Source organism: Ammospiza caudacuta, chromosome Z (genome assembly GCF_027887145.1).
Source record: "Ammospiza caudacuta isolate bAmmCau1 chromosome Z, bAmmCau1.pri, whole genome shotgun sequence".
Lineage (NCBI taxonomy): Eukaryota > Metazoa > Chordata > Aves > Passeriformes > Passerellidae > Ammospiza > Ammospiza caudacuta.
In genome coordinates, this window is record NC_080632.1 from 64,328,866 (window position 1) to 64,349,147 (window position 20,282).

At 45.4% G+C, this 20,282-nt stretch overlaps 1 protein-coding gene across 1 annotated transcript in view; it reads left to right on the forward strand.

Annotated features, from left to right (window-relative positions):
- Positions 1-1,227: 1,227 nt before the first annotated feature.
- GRIN3A (glutamate ionotropic receptor NMDA type subunit 3A) overlaps positions 1,228-20,282 on the forward strand; it is a 67,663-nt gene continuing 48,608 nt past the window's right edge. The window contains exon 1 of the mRNA XM_058823871.1: positions 1,228-1,929. Coding sequence (XP_058679854.1) covers positions 1,228-1,929 — 702 coding nt within the window. The remainder of the gene's footprint in view (positions 1,930-20,282) is intronic.

Genomic DNA, 20,282 nt, shown 5'->3' on the forward strand with positions numbered 1-20,282 from the left:
CACCCAGGACTCAAACGGGGAGAGAAGACAGCAGTCCCACGGGCAGAAAATGCACCCAGGTGTACTCAAGCTGGCAGCCTCCGCCTCGCTGCCGAGGAGAGCCGTGAGATGATTTCCACCGCGTGGCCGAGGAGAGGGATTCCTCTGAGATCCCTGCGATCCACCACAGGAGTGGAACGTGTCAATGCCCCAAGCACAGGATCAGAGTCTCAGCCCTGGGGTCTGCACGGCTCCGACAGCCCAGGATTAAACCCATCTACCAGAACTAAAACAAGGACGGGGACTTGCCCTGATCCTTTCAGACACGCACACAAACGCCCATCTCAGCTCTGCCCTGTTTTCCTTTAGGTCAAGGATGTCCTGTCCTAAAAGCCACGTCAGGCAGAGCCCCGGGTTTGCGGAATCACGATCTCGGGTCCCACATGTCGGAAATCGGTTCCGTTTGAAGCAGCAGCGCACGGGAAGGCACCGGGCATTGCCAGCGCTGCTTTCCACAACAAGCGGCAGCGGCAAACACGGCTCCCCCTCCATCCGAGGGGGGACCGAAGCCGCACCTTCGGTTCGCAGCCCTTGGAACACGAAAAACAGCTCCACCGCTCCGGCGGGGAGAGGGGGGCGCCCCGCGGCAGCACCGAGGGCTCCGGAGGGGCCGTCCCAGGACGCTCCCCGGGGGTGCAGAGGGGCGGCCCCCCAAGCCCCTTCCTCCCCTGGGCGGCCCGGGGAGGAGCCGAGCGGGGCCGGCGCTCGCCGTCCCTCCCGGTGGGAGCGCAGCGCAGCCCAGCGACCGCCCGCAGCCGCACCGGCAACTTTGCCCGGCTCCGGAGCCGGCGGGGAGCGCTCCGAGGGCTGCGGGGAGACAAGGGCAGGGGGCTGGCACAGGGAGCCGGGCCGGGATTACGGGGCGGAGACGCTGCGAGGCGGGGAGCGGAGCCGGGACGCGGAGCAGCGCGGGGAGCCGGGCAGGGGCGCGCCGGGGGGCGCGGAGAGGGGAGCGCGGAACGGAGCGGCGCAGAGCCCGCCCGGGCTGCGGAGGGGGGAGCCGGGCAGGGCAGCATCCCGCTCCCGGCGGGGCAGCGGGCGGGGGTCGGGTGCTTGCCGGCCCCGCAGAACCGAGGGGGGCGGTCCGGGGGCTGAGCCTCCCCGCAGCCCCGGGGCGGGGGCGAGGCGGCGGCGGCCCCATGGGCGGCGGCGGGGGCGGCTCTGCGCGGGGCTCGCCCGCCGCGGCTGATGCCGCTGTCGCCCGCCCGCGGGGCGCTTGATGCGGGCGGCGGGGCCGGGGGAGGCGGCGGCGGCGGCGGCGGGGGGCTCCCGGCCATGTGTCGGCCGGGGGTGCGCGGGGTCCTGGGCCGGGCGTGCCTGCTGCTGCTGCCGCCCTGCGCCCTGGTGCTGGCGGCGGTGCCCGGCTCCGCGTCCCACCCGCAGCCCTGCCAGATCCTGCGGCGCATCGGGCACACGGTGCGGGTGGGGGCCACCCACCTGCAGCCCCGGGCCGCCCCCGCCGCCGCCGCCTGGCCCGGGGAGGCGTCGGGCGGGCGCCCCGAGGGGCCGCGGGGCCGGCGGGCGGGGGGCGGCGGGGCACAGCGGCGGGCGCCCTCCTCGCCGCGGGACGCGCTGCTGCTGGCCGTGGCCAACCTGAACGGCGTGCCCGGGCTGCTGCCCTACAACCTGTCCCTGGAGGTGGTGATGGCGATCGAGGCGGGGCTGGGCGACCTGCCCCTCTTCCCCTTCTCTTCAGCCAGCGCCTCCTGGAGCAACGACCCCGTCTCCTTCCTGCAGAGTCTCTGCCACACCGTGGTGGTGCAGGGGGTCTCAGCCATCCTCGCCTTCCCGCAGAGCCGTGGGGAGATGCTGGAGCTGGACTTCATTTCGGCGGCGCTGCGCATCCCGGTGGTCAGCATCGTGCTGGGCGAGTTCCCCCGGCGGAGCCTGGTAAGGCGCCGGGGACACGGGGAGAAAGCGGGGGCAGGGGAAGGGGACGGGCGTCGGGGCCGGGCAGGGGTCTCGGCAGGACGATTCTGACCGAGGGAGAAGCGCTCGGACCCCGAGGCCGCCGGCATCGCTCTTCGGTCCCTCCCTCCTTTCGCACCCTGCTCCGCTTTAGCCCCGGGGTGGCCGGGGAGAAGCGTCCTCTCCGTGGAAAGTCAGGCAAGAGCTCGGTGGCACAAGCGAAGTTGCTAGCCTGAAGCCACACACTGCGATTAGTTGCAGAGCCGAGAGCAGAAGAGGGGCCCGGGACATGCTTTGCATATCAAGAAAAGGTTGTTAAGGGGGAAAGAAAAAAAAAAAAAAAAAAGGCAAACCGAAAAACCCCCGAACGGCTTTCAGAGTGTTTGTTTTGGGTCTTAATGCTGTGGTCTGTGTACGGGCACTGCAGTTTGGGCACCAGGTGACACTTCTCAGGGAAGTTGTTCAGTGTAACTTGACTTTGCATCGAGCTGAGCTAAAGTGCCAGGAATATCTGTAGTCCAGTTTCACCTCTAGTTCATGCGTTGGTACTAGATCAGATTTTTGCCAATTCGAGTTGCCTAACTAAAGTAGTGGAAACTGCAGCCCCTCCTGTTTGCTTGATTTTGTAGCACAAATAGTATAAATGGAATTCTTTGTGTTTGACAAAACTCTTAGGCACAAGCAGAAGTAGCGTCAGGAGCTAAACTTTCTATCGTACAAAGACATGTAACTTAGTGTCACACACTCTGGAGGAACGTGATAGATACAGTATTTTGGAACTGCACTTGATGTCAGGAATCATCTTCAGGTAAAAGAGCTGGAAGAAAATGCTCTGTTCTGTAAAGCCTGTGCAAGGGAAGTCATAAGTAAAATGGTACAGCTGCCTTTTAAGTACAGGATAAATAGCTGTTTGATGTAAAAAGAGGTAGCTCAACTTTGCTTTCAAAATATAATTCGAAAACACAAGTGAATTTCCTTTGCAAAAACAAATACAGACCACAGTCTGGATCTAATTTCTATGGTTTTGGGGAGTTTTTCAGCTTTTGTGTGTTTGATTTTTGACAAAAAAGGTAGAAAAAGTCTGCATTAGGTAGTTCCTAGTCTGTAACTGAAGATGTGACTGCTGTATCCTGGTCTGAATCAGAATTGTTGGAGTCAGAAGGGACCTTAAAGAGAATCTCATTCCACCCCCTTCCACACCTTCTACCAGACCAGGCTGCTCCGAGCCTCATCCAGCATGGCCTTGAGCATCTCCAGGGATGGGGCAGCCACAGCCTCTCTGGGCAACCTGTGCCAGGCCTTCATCACCCTCACAGTCAAGGATTTCCTCCCAATATCCCATCCAGCTTCTGCCCCTCCTCCTGTCGCTCTGTGTCCTTGTCAAAATCCCCTCTCCAGCTCTTTTGCTGCCCTTTAATTCAGCTAGGCTTCTCTACCTCAGCAGAACCCACATAACTCAGATCTCTCTAGGTTTAAGTAGAAACTCAGGGGTAATCAGTGCTGCTGAATTCTGCTGTTGATGGTGCCAGTGGCATCCAAGTTTGCTGTTGCATCTACCAGCCTTGCAGCTGGAGGCAATAGCCAAAGCTCCCTGAGGGCCAAATCCTGAGCGCAGGATTTGCTCTGGCTGTTAGCATTATTTTATCTTCCATCTCAGAGAAGGGTCTAAGTTCACCCAAAGCTGCCTGAGTTCACAGGATGTGTTCAACACATGCAGCACAGGGTTAGATTTCATTGCTGCTTTCCACAGATTTCAAAGCTCCTGCTTAACTTTCAGATTGTTCTCAGTGTGGAGCCCGAAGGATCAGTCTGTCCAAATCAAGGCTTTGTTCTTAAGCAGACTTTAACTGGCATCGTCTTCAGTGAGTGCAACCAGTGCCTTGCACTGCACCTGTGCTGCACGGACTCCGTTTATCTTTTGGGCTGAGTTTTAAAAGAATTAATTTTCAAGGATCTATGGCTTTAAAAAAACAACTCAGCCTTGCTCAAAGGCCAGCAGGCACTTGTATTCAAGTGTGCTGGTGTATCATGGTTGTCTTGGAAGGGCTGACATCTTTCTGAACACTGTTTTTTTTGTATTTTCACTTATTACATACCATTCTTAGGCTAATGCTGGAGGCAGTGCTACAGCAGCCTTGCCTTGCATACTTCTAGAGTTACAGGATTTCCAAGAGCATTTTGGACCCAGAAGTCCCTGGAGTTGTTGGCAGTCTCTGTGGCAGGCAGGGGTTTTGTGTTGCTCACAGTCCCACACCAGCACTGACATGAGATGAACATGCCACAGACCTGTCACCTTCCTGTCTCTGTAGAGCTGGAGCTGCAGATTGGTTCTTCTACTGACTGGCCATCTTGGAGGAGGCAGTTGTACATGACATCGTTGTGGACGGGGCAGATTTTACTGATAGGCCCAACATGCAGATATCCAGAGAAGAAAAGAGGACTGATTTCTAACCCTGCTTCTGACTTGGCATCCCTGGGATCACCCCTCCTGCTGATGCTTGGACAGAGCATCTTCCCTCCCACAAAATCACTGCAGCTTGCCCTTAGGAGTGCCTGCAGATATCTTCCTTCCACAAAGTCACAGTAGCAGACCCAAAACTTGTTTTGCCCTTGGAGGGCATTTTGTACTGTGTTCATGTGAAGACCATGGCAAACATAACAAACCCAGTATTCACTAGATGCTGTGTCATACTGCTTCTCCTTAATATTGAAATCCTTTATTAGGGTGATCTTAAGGTAGTAATGTCTAGCAAAGTCTCATTTTCCACACTACAACAGGACAGAGCATACACATGCAATGCCTTGTACTGCTGCTGAATGTTAATGTCATTATTTCATGCAGAAGTTTATAACAGGCAAATGTTCACTGTAATTGAAAAGCACGTTGATCTTGGAGCAAATCTCCTCTAACATGGAAAAAAGCAATAGAATAAAAGGGAAGGTAAAGATCCAGAAATTAAATACATTTCAACAATACTGCCTCTTGTCTCTGTGGTGTTTGATGACAGTAATATTTCAGACGTGTAACATCAGAGGAAATACACAGCACCACAGATGGGCAGCTACAGTCACATAAGATACCTAGACAGTGTTTTCAAAAGTTCTGTCGTTGCTCAAACGTATTTAAAAATCAATTTCTCATTAAATTCTACCACTCTGTGGATAAAAAAAGAGAGCAAAGTCTTTCCCCATGCCATGAACGATCACAAGACAACAGGCACCACAAGGTGTAGTACTGCACTCCTTCTCCCACAAAGCAACAGCATATTCTAAAGGTTCAGGAGTGTGTTGGTTTCAAGGGAGGCTATACAGAGTAAAATGTGACACACTTTTTTCATTTTATATCTGTGATTTAATTGTTAATGTACACTAACAATATATCCAAGTGCTTTTGTGACCTGAAAAAATGCTGTTTACTTTTCCGACTTTATTGTCATTTCAGTAAATTTTCACACTCGGTGAGCAAAAGTAACAATTTAACACTGTCATTCAGCAAGGGGAAAAAAATAGCATTGAGCATTGGATTTCTTCACTACTAACACAGATGCAAATTGCAATGAAACTTTGACAACTCATTATTTTGGAGAAGGCATCTTCACAAGCACTGATGCCACTGAGGCAAGGCTTGTCACCTTATGTATGTTTATATCAAGAGAAGCACTTTATCTTTTGTTTCCAAGATCGCCAATGTCATTAATAATTTTCCCATGGATGGAACAGGGAAAAGATCCAGAGAACATGAAGCATAAATAAATTCAGTGATATTGCTTCTAGTAGTACAGCTCAGAGCTGAGTCTGGGAAGAATAGCCCGTAATATCCATTTTGTTGGTGATAGTATCAGAAACACAGGGGAGGTCCTGTTTGCAGCAGTGTTCTCTGAATTCAAAGCAGTATTTTTAGAGGGTTTCAGATAAATCAGGACCTCTGATGTCTGTTAACATGAAAAGGAATCTTCTTAGAGTAACTAAACTGAATAAAGTAATTGCAGATCATCAGTCCCTGCCAGTCTGTGCTTTACCTAGTTTCTTAAAGGAACTGAAACTGCAGTGCTACTGATTACTGCTATGACTTCAGAAGGGGCCAAAAGAATAAATAAACCAAATCAAAGTTCCAGATTAAACTGAATTTTCCAGTAAAAAGCAAGCTCAGCCTCAGAACAGATGCTGTCAAAAGAAATGGCCTATAATATTTAATTTCTTGTTTTTAAAAGAATTAAGTGGGGTTTTTTAACAGCTTCCTTATTTATAAATATATCAGACCAGCCTGGATGAGGAATTGCAGGCCTTTTTGGAAACAGACAGGAGTACCACTGTGAATACAGTGTCCTCAGAAGTCATACTGACTGCAAGACACAGACTATGCATTGCAGTGAGGGCAAGCAGAAATTACAGCAAAGGGACAGAGATATGGGAAAGCTTCTGCCCAGCTAAATGCCCAGAGCCACTTTTTTCTTTCCTTCTCAGAGACAGAATTTCATTTTTGCAGAAAAGTGAGTTTGATTTTGGAGAAAGTTTTAATAATTCCATTTTCAAGGGAGAGAATGCAACACACACATTTGGCTGCAGGCTCTGGTCATTCAAACTGCCACAGCTAATCTGTCTTAGTCCAGATATTGGGAGCTTGTGCTAGTTTCTGTGTAGATGAAGAATATGTGTTCAGTCTTTCTCTGTGGCCAGCGACCCTCCTGACCCGACACTGAGTAAATAGTGTGTGGCACTTGCCTTTTGTGTACTTCAGGAGGGTTTATGAGAGGGGTCTTGAGAGGAATTGAGGACAGAAATTGAGAGGATGTGCAAACAAATGCCCAGTTGTTTCTCTTTCAGCCAGAGACCCCAGTGATATTTCCTCTATCAAAAATCTTTGCATGGAACAAAGAAAGGGAGAAAAAACCCAAACTAGTCTCTTTATTGGAGTTAAAGAGTTTAAGATACAGTTAATCAAACCCATAGAAAAAATCCCTTTTCAGAATGCAGGGAAGTGGTGAGAATGTTTAACTTCAGTTCTCCTCAGGTTTCTTAATTTTAAAGCCCTTGGCGACAGAAAGAGCCAGAAGTCTGCTGGGATAGCACTCATTCAGAGCTGGCCAGTAACGAGATTTTCTCATTCCTTATCTCATGCTGATTCTTTGATGCAGAAAAGCTGAGTTAACATCAAATTCAGTGCCATACATGATATTTATTTTGGGTTTGGCTCTTTTTTTCTATTCTGGGTGTTCACAAAACAATGTCTTCCTTGCTGCTAGGTCTTTCATAACACACTGCACAAACTCCTGTCAGTGATGAGTGACTAAATTGTGACAGCGTTAAATCATTGATTGTTACTTTGCTGAAGGACAGGCATTATCAGAAGAAACATCAAAGAATACTTGGCTTAATCCACTAAGTAAAAATTATAATTTTGCCTAGAATAGACAAATTTAAAGACAACCTGTTGTCAGATTCTATATGAGTACATAAATTACTGTACTGAACAGATTGTTAACAAAGAAAAGTAAGTTGGAGTATTTAATATAATTTCCCCCAAGTATTCGTTCATGAAAGCCAGTGAAAGTAGAGCTCCAGAAACTAGAAATCAATAAAAGATCTTGTGATGTGTTATTAAATTTATTTATTGTGATTAAATTCACACACTACCTTAAAAAGTTCTCCTTTAGTGTATATTTAAGAAATTGTTTACTATTTAAACACATGAAATATTGAAAATACATAATTTTAGAACTTGAGACTGTGCTGGATCTAGTTACTCCTGGATCTGAGTTTTAAGCCCTCAAATAAAGTGTTTATATTGTGTTGTATTATTTTCCTCTCTGGATTCCCAATCAACTTTTAAATGTGAAAGAAAACCAGGCATAACACATTGGGAATTTAACGTATTTATTGTAATCAGCAGAAAACTAGAAAAAGAAGTTTCCTTTAAAAAAGCCTAAATTTACCTTCCAACAAAGACTCAGACTATAAAGGCATGTTTCTGTAGCCTTTCACTGAAGGGCTTTTAAAGAGTGGAAGGGTTGTCTTCTCAATTTGATGAAATGAGAGTGCATCAAATCTCACTCCAATACAAATAGCTGTGCATTACAGAGTTTGTTCTGAAGAGCTGAAAGCACCCAGAGAAAAGAGGAGGAAGAAAACAAGAAAAGGAAGCCAGAAAACTGGAAACGTCACATGTCAGTGACGCAGGGCAAGAGAAGGAGAAAATAAGCTGAACTGAGAAGAGAAAGAAGAGGTGCCCTTCCCTATGTCTTTACATTTTGTGGTTCTAGCAGCAAAAAACAAGGGAACTGAATTTTTTAGGAAAGCACTGGACAAAAAGCTGGAATCACCAAGCACAGAGAAGAATGGCTTGCCCAAATCAGAGTTTGAATTCACAGGGCTGGCTTGATCCCTGGCTAAGAATAGTTACTTCCAGTGAGTAATGCTTGCCCAAAAAAGCATTCACACCCCCCCAAAATGCATTGTCTCTCTTGCAGATTTCTCAGGAAACTGATTAAGCCGGCATCTAGGATGCAGTGATGGGAACAGGAATTAATGTCAAATGTAGATAATGGTTTATTGCTGTTGCCAGAGGGATGTCTTGCAAAAGGTGTGAGGCCTTGGTGTATTTGGGTGTGATTAATGGAAGCCTTTTTGCAAACTTCATGCTGAGAGTTATGATTAGAGTCCCTCATGATGGTCTGGGACCCAGGGTCAGACCAGTTAGGATTTCAGAGCACCAGGTTACTGGGATGCATGCAGCATCATACCAGTAGGTACCCAACAGGGATTTCCTAATAAATGGGAGCAGGTTCAGGCACAGGGACTTAAGGATTGGAGCTCTGGACATTAGTGACTGTACTTTACTTCTGCTCTGGCCCTGAAAGACTCCACATTTTCCCCAAAACCCTGTCAGTCAGCCAAACTGGTTCTCACCACTCACATGGGAAAGGATGTGCAGATGGTGGAAGTAGCAGGAGAACTGGGAGAAGGATTTAAGCTTGAGTAGGCAGCGCTGATGGATGATTCATTTATTAAGGGAGTCACACTCGAGCAAAGCTGCTTGCTCAAGAAGCTCCTCATCAGTGTGACTCAGAAGTTCACAGCCTGGCCCCAAGTGCTTCACAGCTGTCACAGCAAGCTGATAACACTGCTCTTGGTAATATTCTTCATGAAGAACTGAGACAGACATACCACAGCCATTGTAATGTTGCATGCTGCACTTGTGGGGCATTGCAACCAAAAGTTTGTGTGCAGTTGGCCTTGAGACTTGGACTGGGCTGCAGACAGAGTTCCAGAGCATCTCTCTGTTTAGGCTTGATGTTCACCCCTCAGACCTGAGCTCTATGTGTCATTTCCCTGCAGTGTGGGTCCATGCAGGCACTGATGAGCATCTTGCGTCCCTGGAGCACAGGAATGCCCTGCTGGTACAAGCAGAAAGCAGGTGCCATCCCCCGTGCCAGGCTGCCATCCTGTGCCTCTGCAAGCTCTGAGTGCCTTGTCAGTAAGTGGGGAGATGATGCTGAACCTGTCAGATGCTCCCTGCTGCAAGAATGGTGCGGTGGGAGAGCCCTCAGAAGCTGATGAGAAGGTTTCCAGTTGGCAGCAGTTTGGAAAGGTCTGATGTGCAGTTTAGTGCTGGATAATTAACTTTTATCTGAAATGTTTCGTCCTGGGTGGCTACAGGCTGCAGATGAGGGGGTGGAGGAGGAGGGCACAGGTGGGCACAGGTGCACCCTCAGCTGACACTGAATCAGAGGAAATGGGGAAATTACTGTGATCACTCAGTTCTTATTATTATACAGGAAAAATCAAACATTGGGGAGCTCAGAAGAAGCAGCCACCATTTTTTCCTTTTCTTTCTACAGTATTTTTATTACTCTTTTTTCACTCACTTTCATCTGTGATGATCATTTCCGGAGCCTGTTTTACAATGTGGAAAGTATTTGAAGTGGATTATAAAAATCTATGAATGTGCTGCACAGGCATATTTTAAACTCTTAGTATTTCCCTGAAGGCATGCTATCCCACTTCCAGCTTCTTTAAGACTGTGAAGGAAATTATTGCCCATGCTGTCTATACGACATTTTACAAGACTTTCTAACTTGAGACAGAGTCAAAAGACAAGACAGATCTTCAAGCATCAACTGAGATTTTAAAATGAAGTTTTGCATTTTTTGCAAAGAAAGAGCTATTAGACATAGCAAATAATAACCAGAAAGAGCAGCTGAATTATGCACCAGCCTCTCTCAATGATGATACTGATAAAGCAGTTGCATTACACTGATTTTAATGGCATACTCACTCAAACTGGCTTAAAAAGATCTTTTTATTTTGCAAATCAGATAAAAAGTTGGTATCATAGAGTTCACAGTTTGATAATTTTCTGGTGCTATTTTAGGTGAAAGCATAATTATTTATCTCTTTCTGAGTGTGTAAGGCTCACTCATACATAACTGCTTTCTGTAAGGCAGCAGTTGTTTTTAAGAATTTTCTGCACTCAGTGTAAGTGTCAAAAGAGAAAAAAACAAATCTGACCTCTATTTGGAGCTGCCCTCCTTTGAGAATACACTGAAAGTGTTTTAGCTGTGATTTACATTGTTTTAGTGTGCTAATACTATAGAGCTGATTTTACCCTGCCTTAGATGGGCAACAAGATGAAAGGTTTATATGCCTGGGTTTCTTCTGCTTAAGTTTTGTGTGTGATAGGTGATGAACTACAGAAGCAACAAATGGAAACCCACTGACAGCCTTGAGGCAAACACAGGTAAATAGTTCCAGCATAAAGCAGTGGTATTTTTTGTTGAAGTGTCGAGGCATGACAATTTCAGTTGTCTCATCCTCTGTCCCTAGAAGTGTTGAAGGCCAGGTTGGATGGAGCTCTGAGCAACCTGGCCTGGTGGAATGTGTCCCTGCCCATGGCAGAGGATTGGAATGGAATGCTGTTCAAGGTCACTCCCAACCCTAATTATTCTGTGGTCTGTGAAAGTGTCTGCTGCAGAGTTCATGACCGGGGAAATAGTAAAACATAGCATAAGTGTTTCTTCCTCAGAGATAATGGGGAGAGAAAAAACACCTATTAATCACCTCTGTAAAAGTTCCTATCTCAATGTGGCAGTACAGAAATATCCTGGGTAGCTGGTATGGTTAACAACACTCCTGTGGCATCTGATTAGGAATCTTACATCAGCAGTCAACACAGGGAAGGCAAAATGATGATTATTCAGTCATCCTTATGATCATCTTTTTATATACATGAATTATTTACAGAGTACAGGGTGCTTACAAGCTTGTTAATTAAAACCTCCTTTTTCACTTCAGTTATACCCCTAAGATTTCTTCCAAGCATGTCATTCTTTTAAAGACTTTTATTTCATGTTCATTAAGCCATATTTTGTTTAATGTTTTCTTCCATTATCTAAACTGAAAATCCCTTAGTGTGGAGTACTCTTGGGAAAGGATTCCTTCACAATGAGAGTTAGTTTTTTGAGAGATAGATGGGTGGTGGGTCTGTTTTGGATATTGATGCCCAGAATCCCCAGGAATGCTCAAATATTTTTTTCAGGTGCTCTGTTATCTATCTACTCTTCCATTTTCAGTGTGGCATGCTCATTTCATCATCTCTTTATCTTGCCCACTGGTCTTTCTTCTGAGGTCCTGTTTTCCTCTGTAGGATACTACAGATCCTGAACTTACAGAGTCTGTGAACTGCAGGAAAAGACTGCAAGGCTCTATTGTGATACAAATGATCAGCAACATAAATTGCTCATCACTCACTGTTCATCTGCACTGAAGAGCACCAAAAATAAGGCACTTATTTATAAATAGCTCAGCCTGCTGGATTCCAGTGAAACACAATTTTGTATCTTCCCACCATTTTGACAGTGCATATAAATATGTAACATGCAGTTATGTGGAAGTGAGCTGTGCCACGATGTCCTCCTGGGGTTTTCACAACCCATACAGGTTTATAAGTGGCAAATTTAGACCCATGGTGGGATGCAGCAGTGCCACATGATTAGCAGAAGAAAGATGCTCTGTTTGACAGGGAATAGGAGCTTGTTGACCAGCTCATACTGCCCTTGCATTCCTGCCCAGAACTGTACTTTAAGAGGAAAATGAAATGAGAATTCACAGTGAATAATGCATCTGATATAATCACAGACATTTTATTTCTCTGTCTGAAAACCACCTGAAATTTCTGGAACAAGCCAGAACAAAGGAATGGCAGTATCCCAGAGCCTTACAAAACATCTATGGGAGTACTTCCTTTCACTTCACTAGCTTTGAGTAAGGACCAGTTTGAGATACAGTTTTGGTTGTCTAACTAAGCCCATGATTTTTTTTCCCCCAGTCCAATAAACACAGGAATTGGTGATATACATGGAATCTGGAACTTGCAAATATGTCAAGTGTTTGGTTTTGCTGTGCATTTTCTATAAGCATTTGTCCTAGTGTAATTTGATTACTGAAGTGTTCATGAAAAGGGGAAAACATTCTTGTTGAGGAGAACAAAAAGAGCTGAAGTGAATATTTTCAGTTGTATGAGTGCCTGCATGCTGTTTCTGATGCAATTGGCATGATTTTTAAAAAAATTATTCAGATTTCATTTAAGTGTGGTATTGTTTTGCTTTGAATGAGGAACTAGTCCAATAGGATCTGTGGTTTGTTGCTGTGATAATAAAAATATATTCATAAGCAAGCTTCGGACTTCTGTCAACTCTAACCTTTAATTTTACCTGAATTTGTCTTATTTTCACCAGAGAGCTCCCACTTTGCCTAAAATCCTATAGAAGGCAATTAACTAACTATGATCAAGAATAATTCAGACAATCCATCTTTTTGTGGATCCATATTATGCCAGCACTGTGAGAGCAAATGCATGTCTTCCGAGAGTCATACAAAATTATTACAATTTTATTGGAGAATAATAAGCAGCAAAATGGCTTATTATTGTCAGTAAGATGAGGAGAAATGAGTCTGCAGTCTGACCACTGAACAGGGGACTCAAAAGGGAAATTCATTCCTCTTCAATACAGTTAAAATCACAGGAAAGTACACTGGACTGAGTACTGGAATAGCTGCTGGTCTACCAGTCCAGGCATGAAGAAGTCCAGTGTATTCCTGTGCTTTGTCAGAAGTCTCCTCTGGATGATTAAAAGTTGCCAGGGAATTACCCATGACATGTTTCCTATCTATAAGCAATGACTGCCCAGTGTGATACTGATGTGGCTGCCACTGAAAATGTTTTGTGGTGCTGTGGCATCCTTTGACAGAAGATCCTTGTTTCTTGAGTCTCCCTTTGTTGCTTTTATTCTCACTGCTGGCTGTTTCACTCCAGTTTGCCACATACCTCACAGAGCACTTCTGGGGTATCAAAGCTTTATTGCAACAAAATTCAATTCAGGTTATAGTTTTTCACTTTCTTTAGTTCCATCCCAGGTGACTGAAGTGTGTAATTCTGCACGTTGCTCTAATAACTGTAGTACATTCCCCATCCCTGGAAGTGTTTAAGGACAGGCTGGACAGGGCTTGTAGCAAGCTGATCTAGTGGGAGAAGTCCCTGCCCTTGGGACTTCCAATCCAAACCATTCTACGATTCTGTATCTTATGCTGACCAAGACTTGCACTCAAGTGCTAACATCATGTAAGCAACGAAAGCTGAAATGTGGAAAGAAATAAAATCCCGACATTGCTGTGTCTTCAGGGAACATACTTTCTTTTTGTGGCAGTTTTTGCTGGAGGTTCTCTCTCCCTGAAGCAGTGCCGTTTCCTGCAGAGAGAGCGACAGCAGTTTGCAAGCTCTTGCCAAACTCTTAGGAGTGGTGATCTGTCATCCCTTCCTCTCAGGTTGTCTGGAGGAATTAGATACTCCTCTGCAACACTCCCCCTTGTTCGGAGCGTTAAAAAGAATCGCGGTGCCAGAAATAGTCGCTGCGAATTCCTTGTCCCCAGGCTTTGGTTCACCAGACTCTGCCGAGTCATCATGGATTATTTGCATGGGGATGGAGAGACGCAAGCATCTTGCAGAGATTAGTGAGACGTGACGCTCCCGTATTTTGTCGAAGGCGCTTATCCATGTTAAACTCCCGGGGTGCGCCTCATTTTCTCTGGTTCTTACCCTCTCCTTCAGGAGGATACAATCACCCACTCAAGGAGCAGAAATAGTGCATGACTAACTATGTCACGGAACAAATGATTAACACTAAGTAGTTTTGCAAGCTGTTTGCAAACAATCCACATGCCGACAATTACGCTGGAGCAATTTTGTGAATACCTAACTCAGTGTGTTTTGCATAACTCAAGACTGGCTCCCAGATCATTAAATTCATAACTTCTGTCTCGTTTGCTAAATTCATGAATATCATTATTTCTTTGAGTCCATAGAACTTGTAGTGTTAGACTTGACTGTGTTTATTAGTCTTGGTAACACCGGACTGGCGAAGCTGTCGGAGCGATGGTGGCTCTGATGACTGAGGAGCTGTTTAAGAGGAGTAACAGCTGCTGTGTTTCTAGAGTTTCTAAGTCACTTGCAAGTTAACTTACAAGTTTTTAAGTGCACAGGAGGGCAGGCTATGCTGGCATTACTGATCTGATGCTCTCAGATTCTCAGTGACACAAATAAAGATGCTGTTTGCCCCAGCTACACCCGGAAGACGCACAAGCCCGAACACTGGCTGCCCAAGTGCATCAAAACACTCTCAGAGTTCATTTCTGAGAGCTGAGAGCCTCTTTGCCAGCTGGAATAGTTTATTAGCTGTCTTCAGGGTCAAAAAGCTGACTTGTAGAGAGCGTAGCATCCATGGGTCAGGGCAGAGAGAGCTGAGCCATGAGGAAGAACGATCTTGTACCTCTGTAGGAGTCTCAAGCACAGACAAGAGTTTGTTGATCCATTTGGTTCAGAATGTTTGGGAGCCTTTTGACTCTCAGAAATGTGCAGCCCAAGCAGATGCTAAAGCTCTTAATAAAGTAACTAAATGCCCGATGTTCTTGGGTAATTGGTGCTTTGCAATGCATGTAGTGGCTTTTCAGTTGTCACAGGGTTTTTCAAACCCTATGTAATTCTAAGGAGGAGGTACATTAATTTTTAAGGGAGATTATAAGATATTATTTCATAATAGGAAATGGAAGCAGTGGAAATTTTAAGGAATTGCAACAGAGAAGATAAAACCAGTATCAAAGCTAGATTTCGTAGGCCTTTATGATAATTTCCATGCTGCAAAGCATTCTTCCCATCCTTAACATCCAGGCTATTAAATTGTTGCTGTTACTTTCATTACTTTCTCATAATCAAAGCCAACCCCTGTTAACTTGCCACAACCTTTCCTCTCAAACAATGTAAGGTATCAGTACACATAAGTTTTTACATAAATAGGTAGGTTAAAAAACTTTGTTTACAGAGAAGTTAAATTGGTATTTAATTATGTCTCAACAATTTGTCAACATTCTTCTGACTGTCTTTTTCCTACAAGTGTATTGAACTTCCGTGCCATGAAAGGCCTTGCCTGGTAAGAGCAGTATGCTGAGTTATTTATGGATGGACACATTGATTAAAGCCTCAGTTACCACTGCTCCACTGAATCTAAACATGATTCAAAGGAGGGATTAATATGTATGATTCATATTCCGTTGTTACTTACAAATCTTTTGCAGTCACACATTCTTGGTCCAAATGACTATGATAGGTGCAGAGAGACCAAACTGGTAGCAGTAGTCATGCAAGTATTTGTGTGTAGTAGGGACGTGAAGGTGTTGTGTATTTTCTGTCAGGCGTTTAGATGAGCCCAGAAGATTGAGTCACAAGTAGGAGCTGTAAATGCTCACTTGATGATCTTGCACATTGTAAATTCAAGAGTGAGACAGGGATGGCTGATAGTTTTTGACACATTCTCCCAAACCTTCCCATAATACTAGCTGTAAACCACTTTCTGTCCTCTACAGAGGCACCTACTACAGCAAGATCTTGTTTCATGGCTGTATCCAAGACTCTTTTGGAATACTGTGGACCATTAGTAACTTCCCTTTAAACTAATGAGGAAATCACAGTACCAAAATACCCATAGACATGGGGTCCTGATGAGGGGATTTTCAGTGGAATGCTGGAAGGACACACCAAGGCACCAGAGCAGTATAATGGTGCAAATACCCAAATTATTTAACAACACATAAAACAAATGGCTGTTACTTCCCATAGTTTTTATATATTGAGGCAGTTGTGTCTAGCACAGCAAAGAAGTGGAGATTTCGGCCTTAGATTTTGCTTCTGGCAAAGGCTTGGTGTATTACTTAATCTGGTTTTTTTTCCCCTTTTTCCCTCTGATCCGTGGCATTGTAAAAGTCTGTGAAGTATTTATCTTGCTGCAAGCCTTAGGATGGGTGAGAAGCCTGGTGGTGGTGTGTTCCCCTGGGGCCCTGTGTAGGGGGTTATCCCCGCATTACAGCAGGGTTTGCTCACTGAGATTAGGCAGGGATCTCAAACTGGATTGCTCAAGTTCTATATTCCACAGCCAGACAGTGCCTCTTCTTCCTCCTCCTCCTACTCCTCCTCCTCTCCTGTGTGCCTGGTAACGGGCTCTGTGCAGTCACACACTTTAGTGGGTCGTTGCTGTAACACTTTATTGGAAACTCAAATGCTTCTGCCTTTGGGGGCGGGCGGTGGGCGCCTCTTGATTACGGGATCTTGCCTGATTTTGTGGTTTGCATGCTCAGAAAAAGCAATTCCAAAACACGTCCACAAAACTTCTACACGCTGGCTTATCTTTCAGGATTTTGTTTGTTTGTTTATGACAGTGTTTTAAGTCAGTATTGGGAATTAAAAGTAGGGAGCAGTGGTTAAAGCATTTGTAGTGGGTAGAAGCCACTAGGCTTTGGTGCATTTTCAAAAGTTCAGATTTCTGTCTTGTGTTGAAAGGTAGTAAGTCTGCGGCTGAGGACCTAAAAACACCACAGCTCCCAGTTTATTTGGGTTTGCCCCCTGCTGAGGAAGGAACATTCACTGCCTGATTAGTGAAAGGTACCCAGCGAGCTGAGGATGCCCGTGTAGGGTGAGACCCTCTGACCCTGGCCAGCACTGTGGGCCTCAGGTCAGCAGCAAGAGGCATTTCAAGTCCACTCAGGACAGCACATTACAGTGGCCCATCCCCTTTGTCAGCTGCCTGCATCCCATCACATGGAAACTGTATTTGTTTCTAAAAGAGATGTTTGATTTTATTTTTCCCTGCTCGTCCTGTGCCCCGAGAGCCAATTTTAACTCTTTTTTTTTCTAATTTCCCATATTTCTAATTAAATCCTTGGTGTATTAAATAAGAAACCTCAAGTGAAGCTGCTTAAATTCTGATCCTGGTTTTAAGCCAAGCCATGTACACCCAAGAATTCACCTCAGAGCCATGTTTTTAATGCCTAGCCTCAGAAAGATGAACTACTAACTTAATCTACCCTGGCCTCATTTAATAGAGTTAAGAGATCAGGCTTTGCAAGCTTAATTCTCAGCTTTCTTTCATACAAAAAAATCAATATAGTACAAAATGCCCTTGTAGCTAAAATTAATCCTGTGAAACATGCCTGGAGCAAGGCCCAGCAGAAGAGGATGCAGTGATGAGCTGGTGCTGGCTTTCTGACTAATGGGACATGGGTCAGCATCAATTTCCCCTGCTGTATATTGCCATAGTCAGCTATCATTCCAGGGGTGCCCTGTGGATCACTGCTGGGTATTTCTTTGACAGGCAGAAGGAGGAGGAAACTATAGAGAAGAAGGAAACTTCTTCTCAGGGACACAGCTGCTGAGGGTATGGGGAACGCAAATGCTCAGGAAGGGTTGAAATCACTTTCAAGCCATGCTGTTATTGCACTGGTGAGTGAAAATGGTGCTCCATCAGATTTTATTCCTTGCTGCAGGTGTTAATGGTGAATATAATCTAATAGGATTAAATGCTGTGTGCATACACCAAGTATATCTCAGAAAGGACAATAGCTGCTTTTGTAAGATGGGACCAGACTTCTTTTACCAACACAGCATCAGTCTTCTCCATTCCCTCTCTTTTATTCTCCATTTCCTTCCAGAATTAATTTCTTCTTGTTCAGTCACTGTTTTGCTTATGCCAGAAAAGTTAAGTCATACAGAAGGAGTACTCACAGCCTGTCACGCCTCTGAAAAAGCAGCACTTTCCAGCAATATGCTGCAGGATGTCCATCTTACTGATGGGAAGGTGGAAGCTGCTGAAACAGGGCAAAGATGGGGGGAGTGCTGCTTCAAGAGCCCTTGATGCTGAGGAGCCTGGCAGGGGTGACGTGCCAAGGAGCCCAGTGTGGAGCAGTGCTTGGCAATGTGCATCATAATTACAGCCCTGGTTGCCAAATTCCTTGTCAGCTCTTGTGCTGTGTTAGCAGGGGTCCTCAAGAGCAAGGCATGCGAGCAAATATTGCTCTCAGCTAATGTGAGCTTCAGAAACCCTTCTTATGTGCAAAGCCAGGGATTTATTGTTAGCCTAATCAAGGTCTCAGCACTGTTAGCAAAGTGATATTGTTTGTCTCAATGATACAGGGGAATTATGCAAGTGCCACAGCTCATTCTCAGTAACAACTCAGTTCAAAATGTTGCAGTTAGAATCCCTGCATCTCTAGGATCATTCTCTGGGTTCCCAGGTCTTTAGAGAGACAGAGCACATCTGCCTGCGTGGTTTTGGGGGCTGGGGGTTGTGACTGGCAAGTAATCTGTGTTCCAGGATTTCTCTTCTATACGCTGTCTGCATGCCTACTGTATTTACTTGCCCATTCCTCATTTATTGGCTGTTCTACCTTATGTCCACATTTGTGGCATGTGGTACCTTTCATACACTGCGTAGTTGTCCTTTGTTCTGTGTAAATCCTGTTCTACTCAGTTCTCAAGGCTGCAGTCTGCTAGTGACCAGTAGCTGACCACTGGTGAGTGGTGATTTTTAGCCCTGGCACCTCGTGGTGTCATTCTGTGCAGGCAATGGTGTTACCTTGTGATGTCACTTCTGGGGACCTTCAATATAACCCTGTTTGGTTTTTATTTCATCAGTCTTCAAACTGTTATCTCTCCATAATCCAACTCACATTTTATTCCTGCAGCCTGGTCACAGCTATATCTTTGATCTGGTGTTGGAGGGAATCACTCTAAAAGGCTTAGGAGAGTTCTTCCATTAGCAGACACACGCACACACATGCACACACACACACATACACACACACACACGCACACAGAGCAACCTTGTATCTGCCTAAATAGTTTTCTTCAAGTTAAACCAGCAGCATTAGTGTGTTACCAAAATTTCTTTTCAACAGAGTCTTCCTCTATCATGCCTCGGATGTGAGGAGCAAGGAGACAAATTCCAACAAGCCCAAAGAACTTTAGTTAAAGTAGTATCTTCTTCAACGTGCTGCTGCTGGTTTGGCTCTGCTGCTGTCAAAAGCTGAATTCCTTGAACCAAAAATTTGGGGGAAAAAGCCCCTCCCCTGTGCATTGCATGAATAACAAGTGGGAAAACTCAAGACTGCCTGCTTCAGAACTCTTTTGAAATGGATCCATTTGGACTGAAAGTCAGGATGTGCAAAGTACCAGTGCTTGTGAGGTGCTTCTCTACAGAAAAGCACTCAGACATCCCTAAACAGTCTGCTGAAGGCCTTTGATTCAGAAGAATGCTGTCTCTTCTTAAGGGTAGGATTAAATTCTGCTTAACACCATATTACAGCTATCCAGTCCCATAGTGGCAATCAGAAGGAGCCCCAAAAGATGCTCTTAGTGGAACAGCTACTGTGGTTTGTATTCTTACAGGTGTGGGAGGACTTGTAGTGGGGCAGCTCCTTCTGGCAGGTCCTCACCCCCCTCCGTAGTCCATTCTGACCTCCACACACAGCAGCTCCTGGCAGCTTTTGCTCAAATGTTTGCAAGGGCTTTTTGGACGCTGATGACAATTCTGTGGCAGCTAGGAGGGAACACCACAGACGTGGACCCACCACTTCCTCCCACCCGAATTGTGCTGCCATTTTAAAGAAACGTCATGGAGAATTAGCACAGCTCCCCCTGGTCTGTCTGTACATGCCCCTTTTTTAAACCACAAAGGGAAATTTTAGGGAAGGGAAAACTGTTCTCTCCCTTGGATCTGTATGAAATGTTCTTCACTGAACTTTGAATGTTGGAATTTTTTTTTTTATTTTTTATTTTTTTTTTCTGAAGCAAAGAACACCTTGAAGTTTTTGAAGTAATATTACTTAGGATCATTTATAAGTGGCTATTCAGATAAATAATGGACCCTACTTTCCAAGAGCAGCTGAAAGTTCATATTTTACATTGCCTCTATGACCTTGTAGAGAGAGCTGTACATATTCAGATTAGTCTGGAGTAT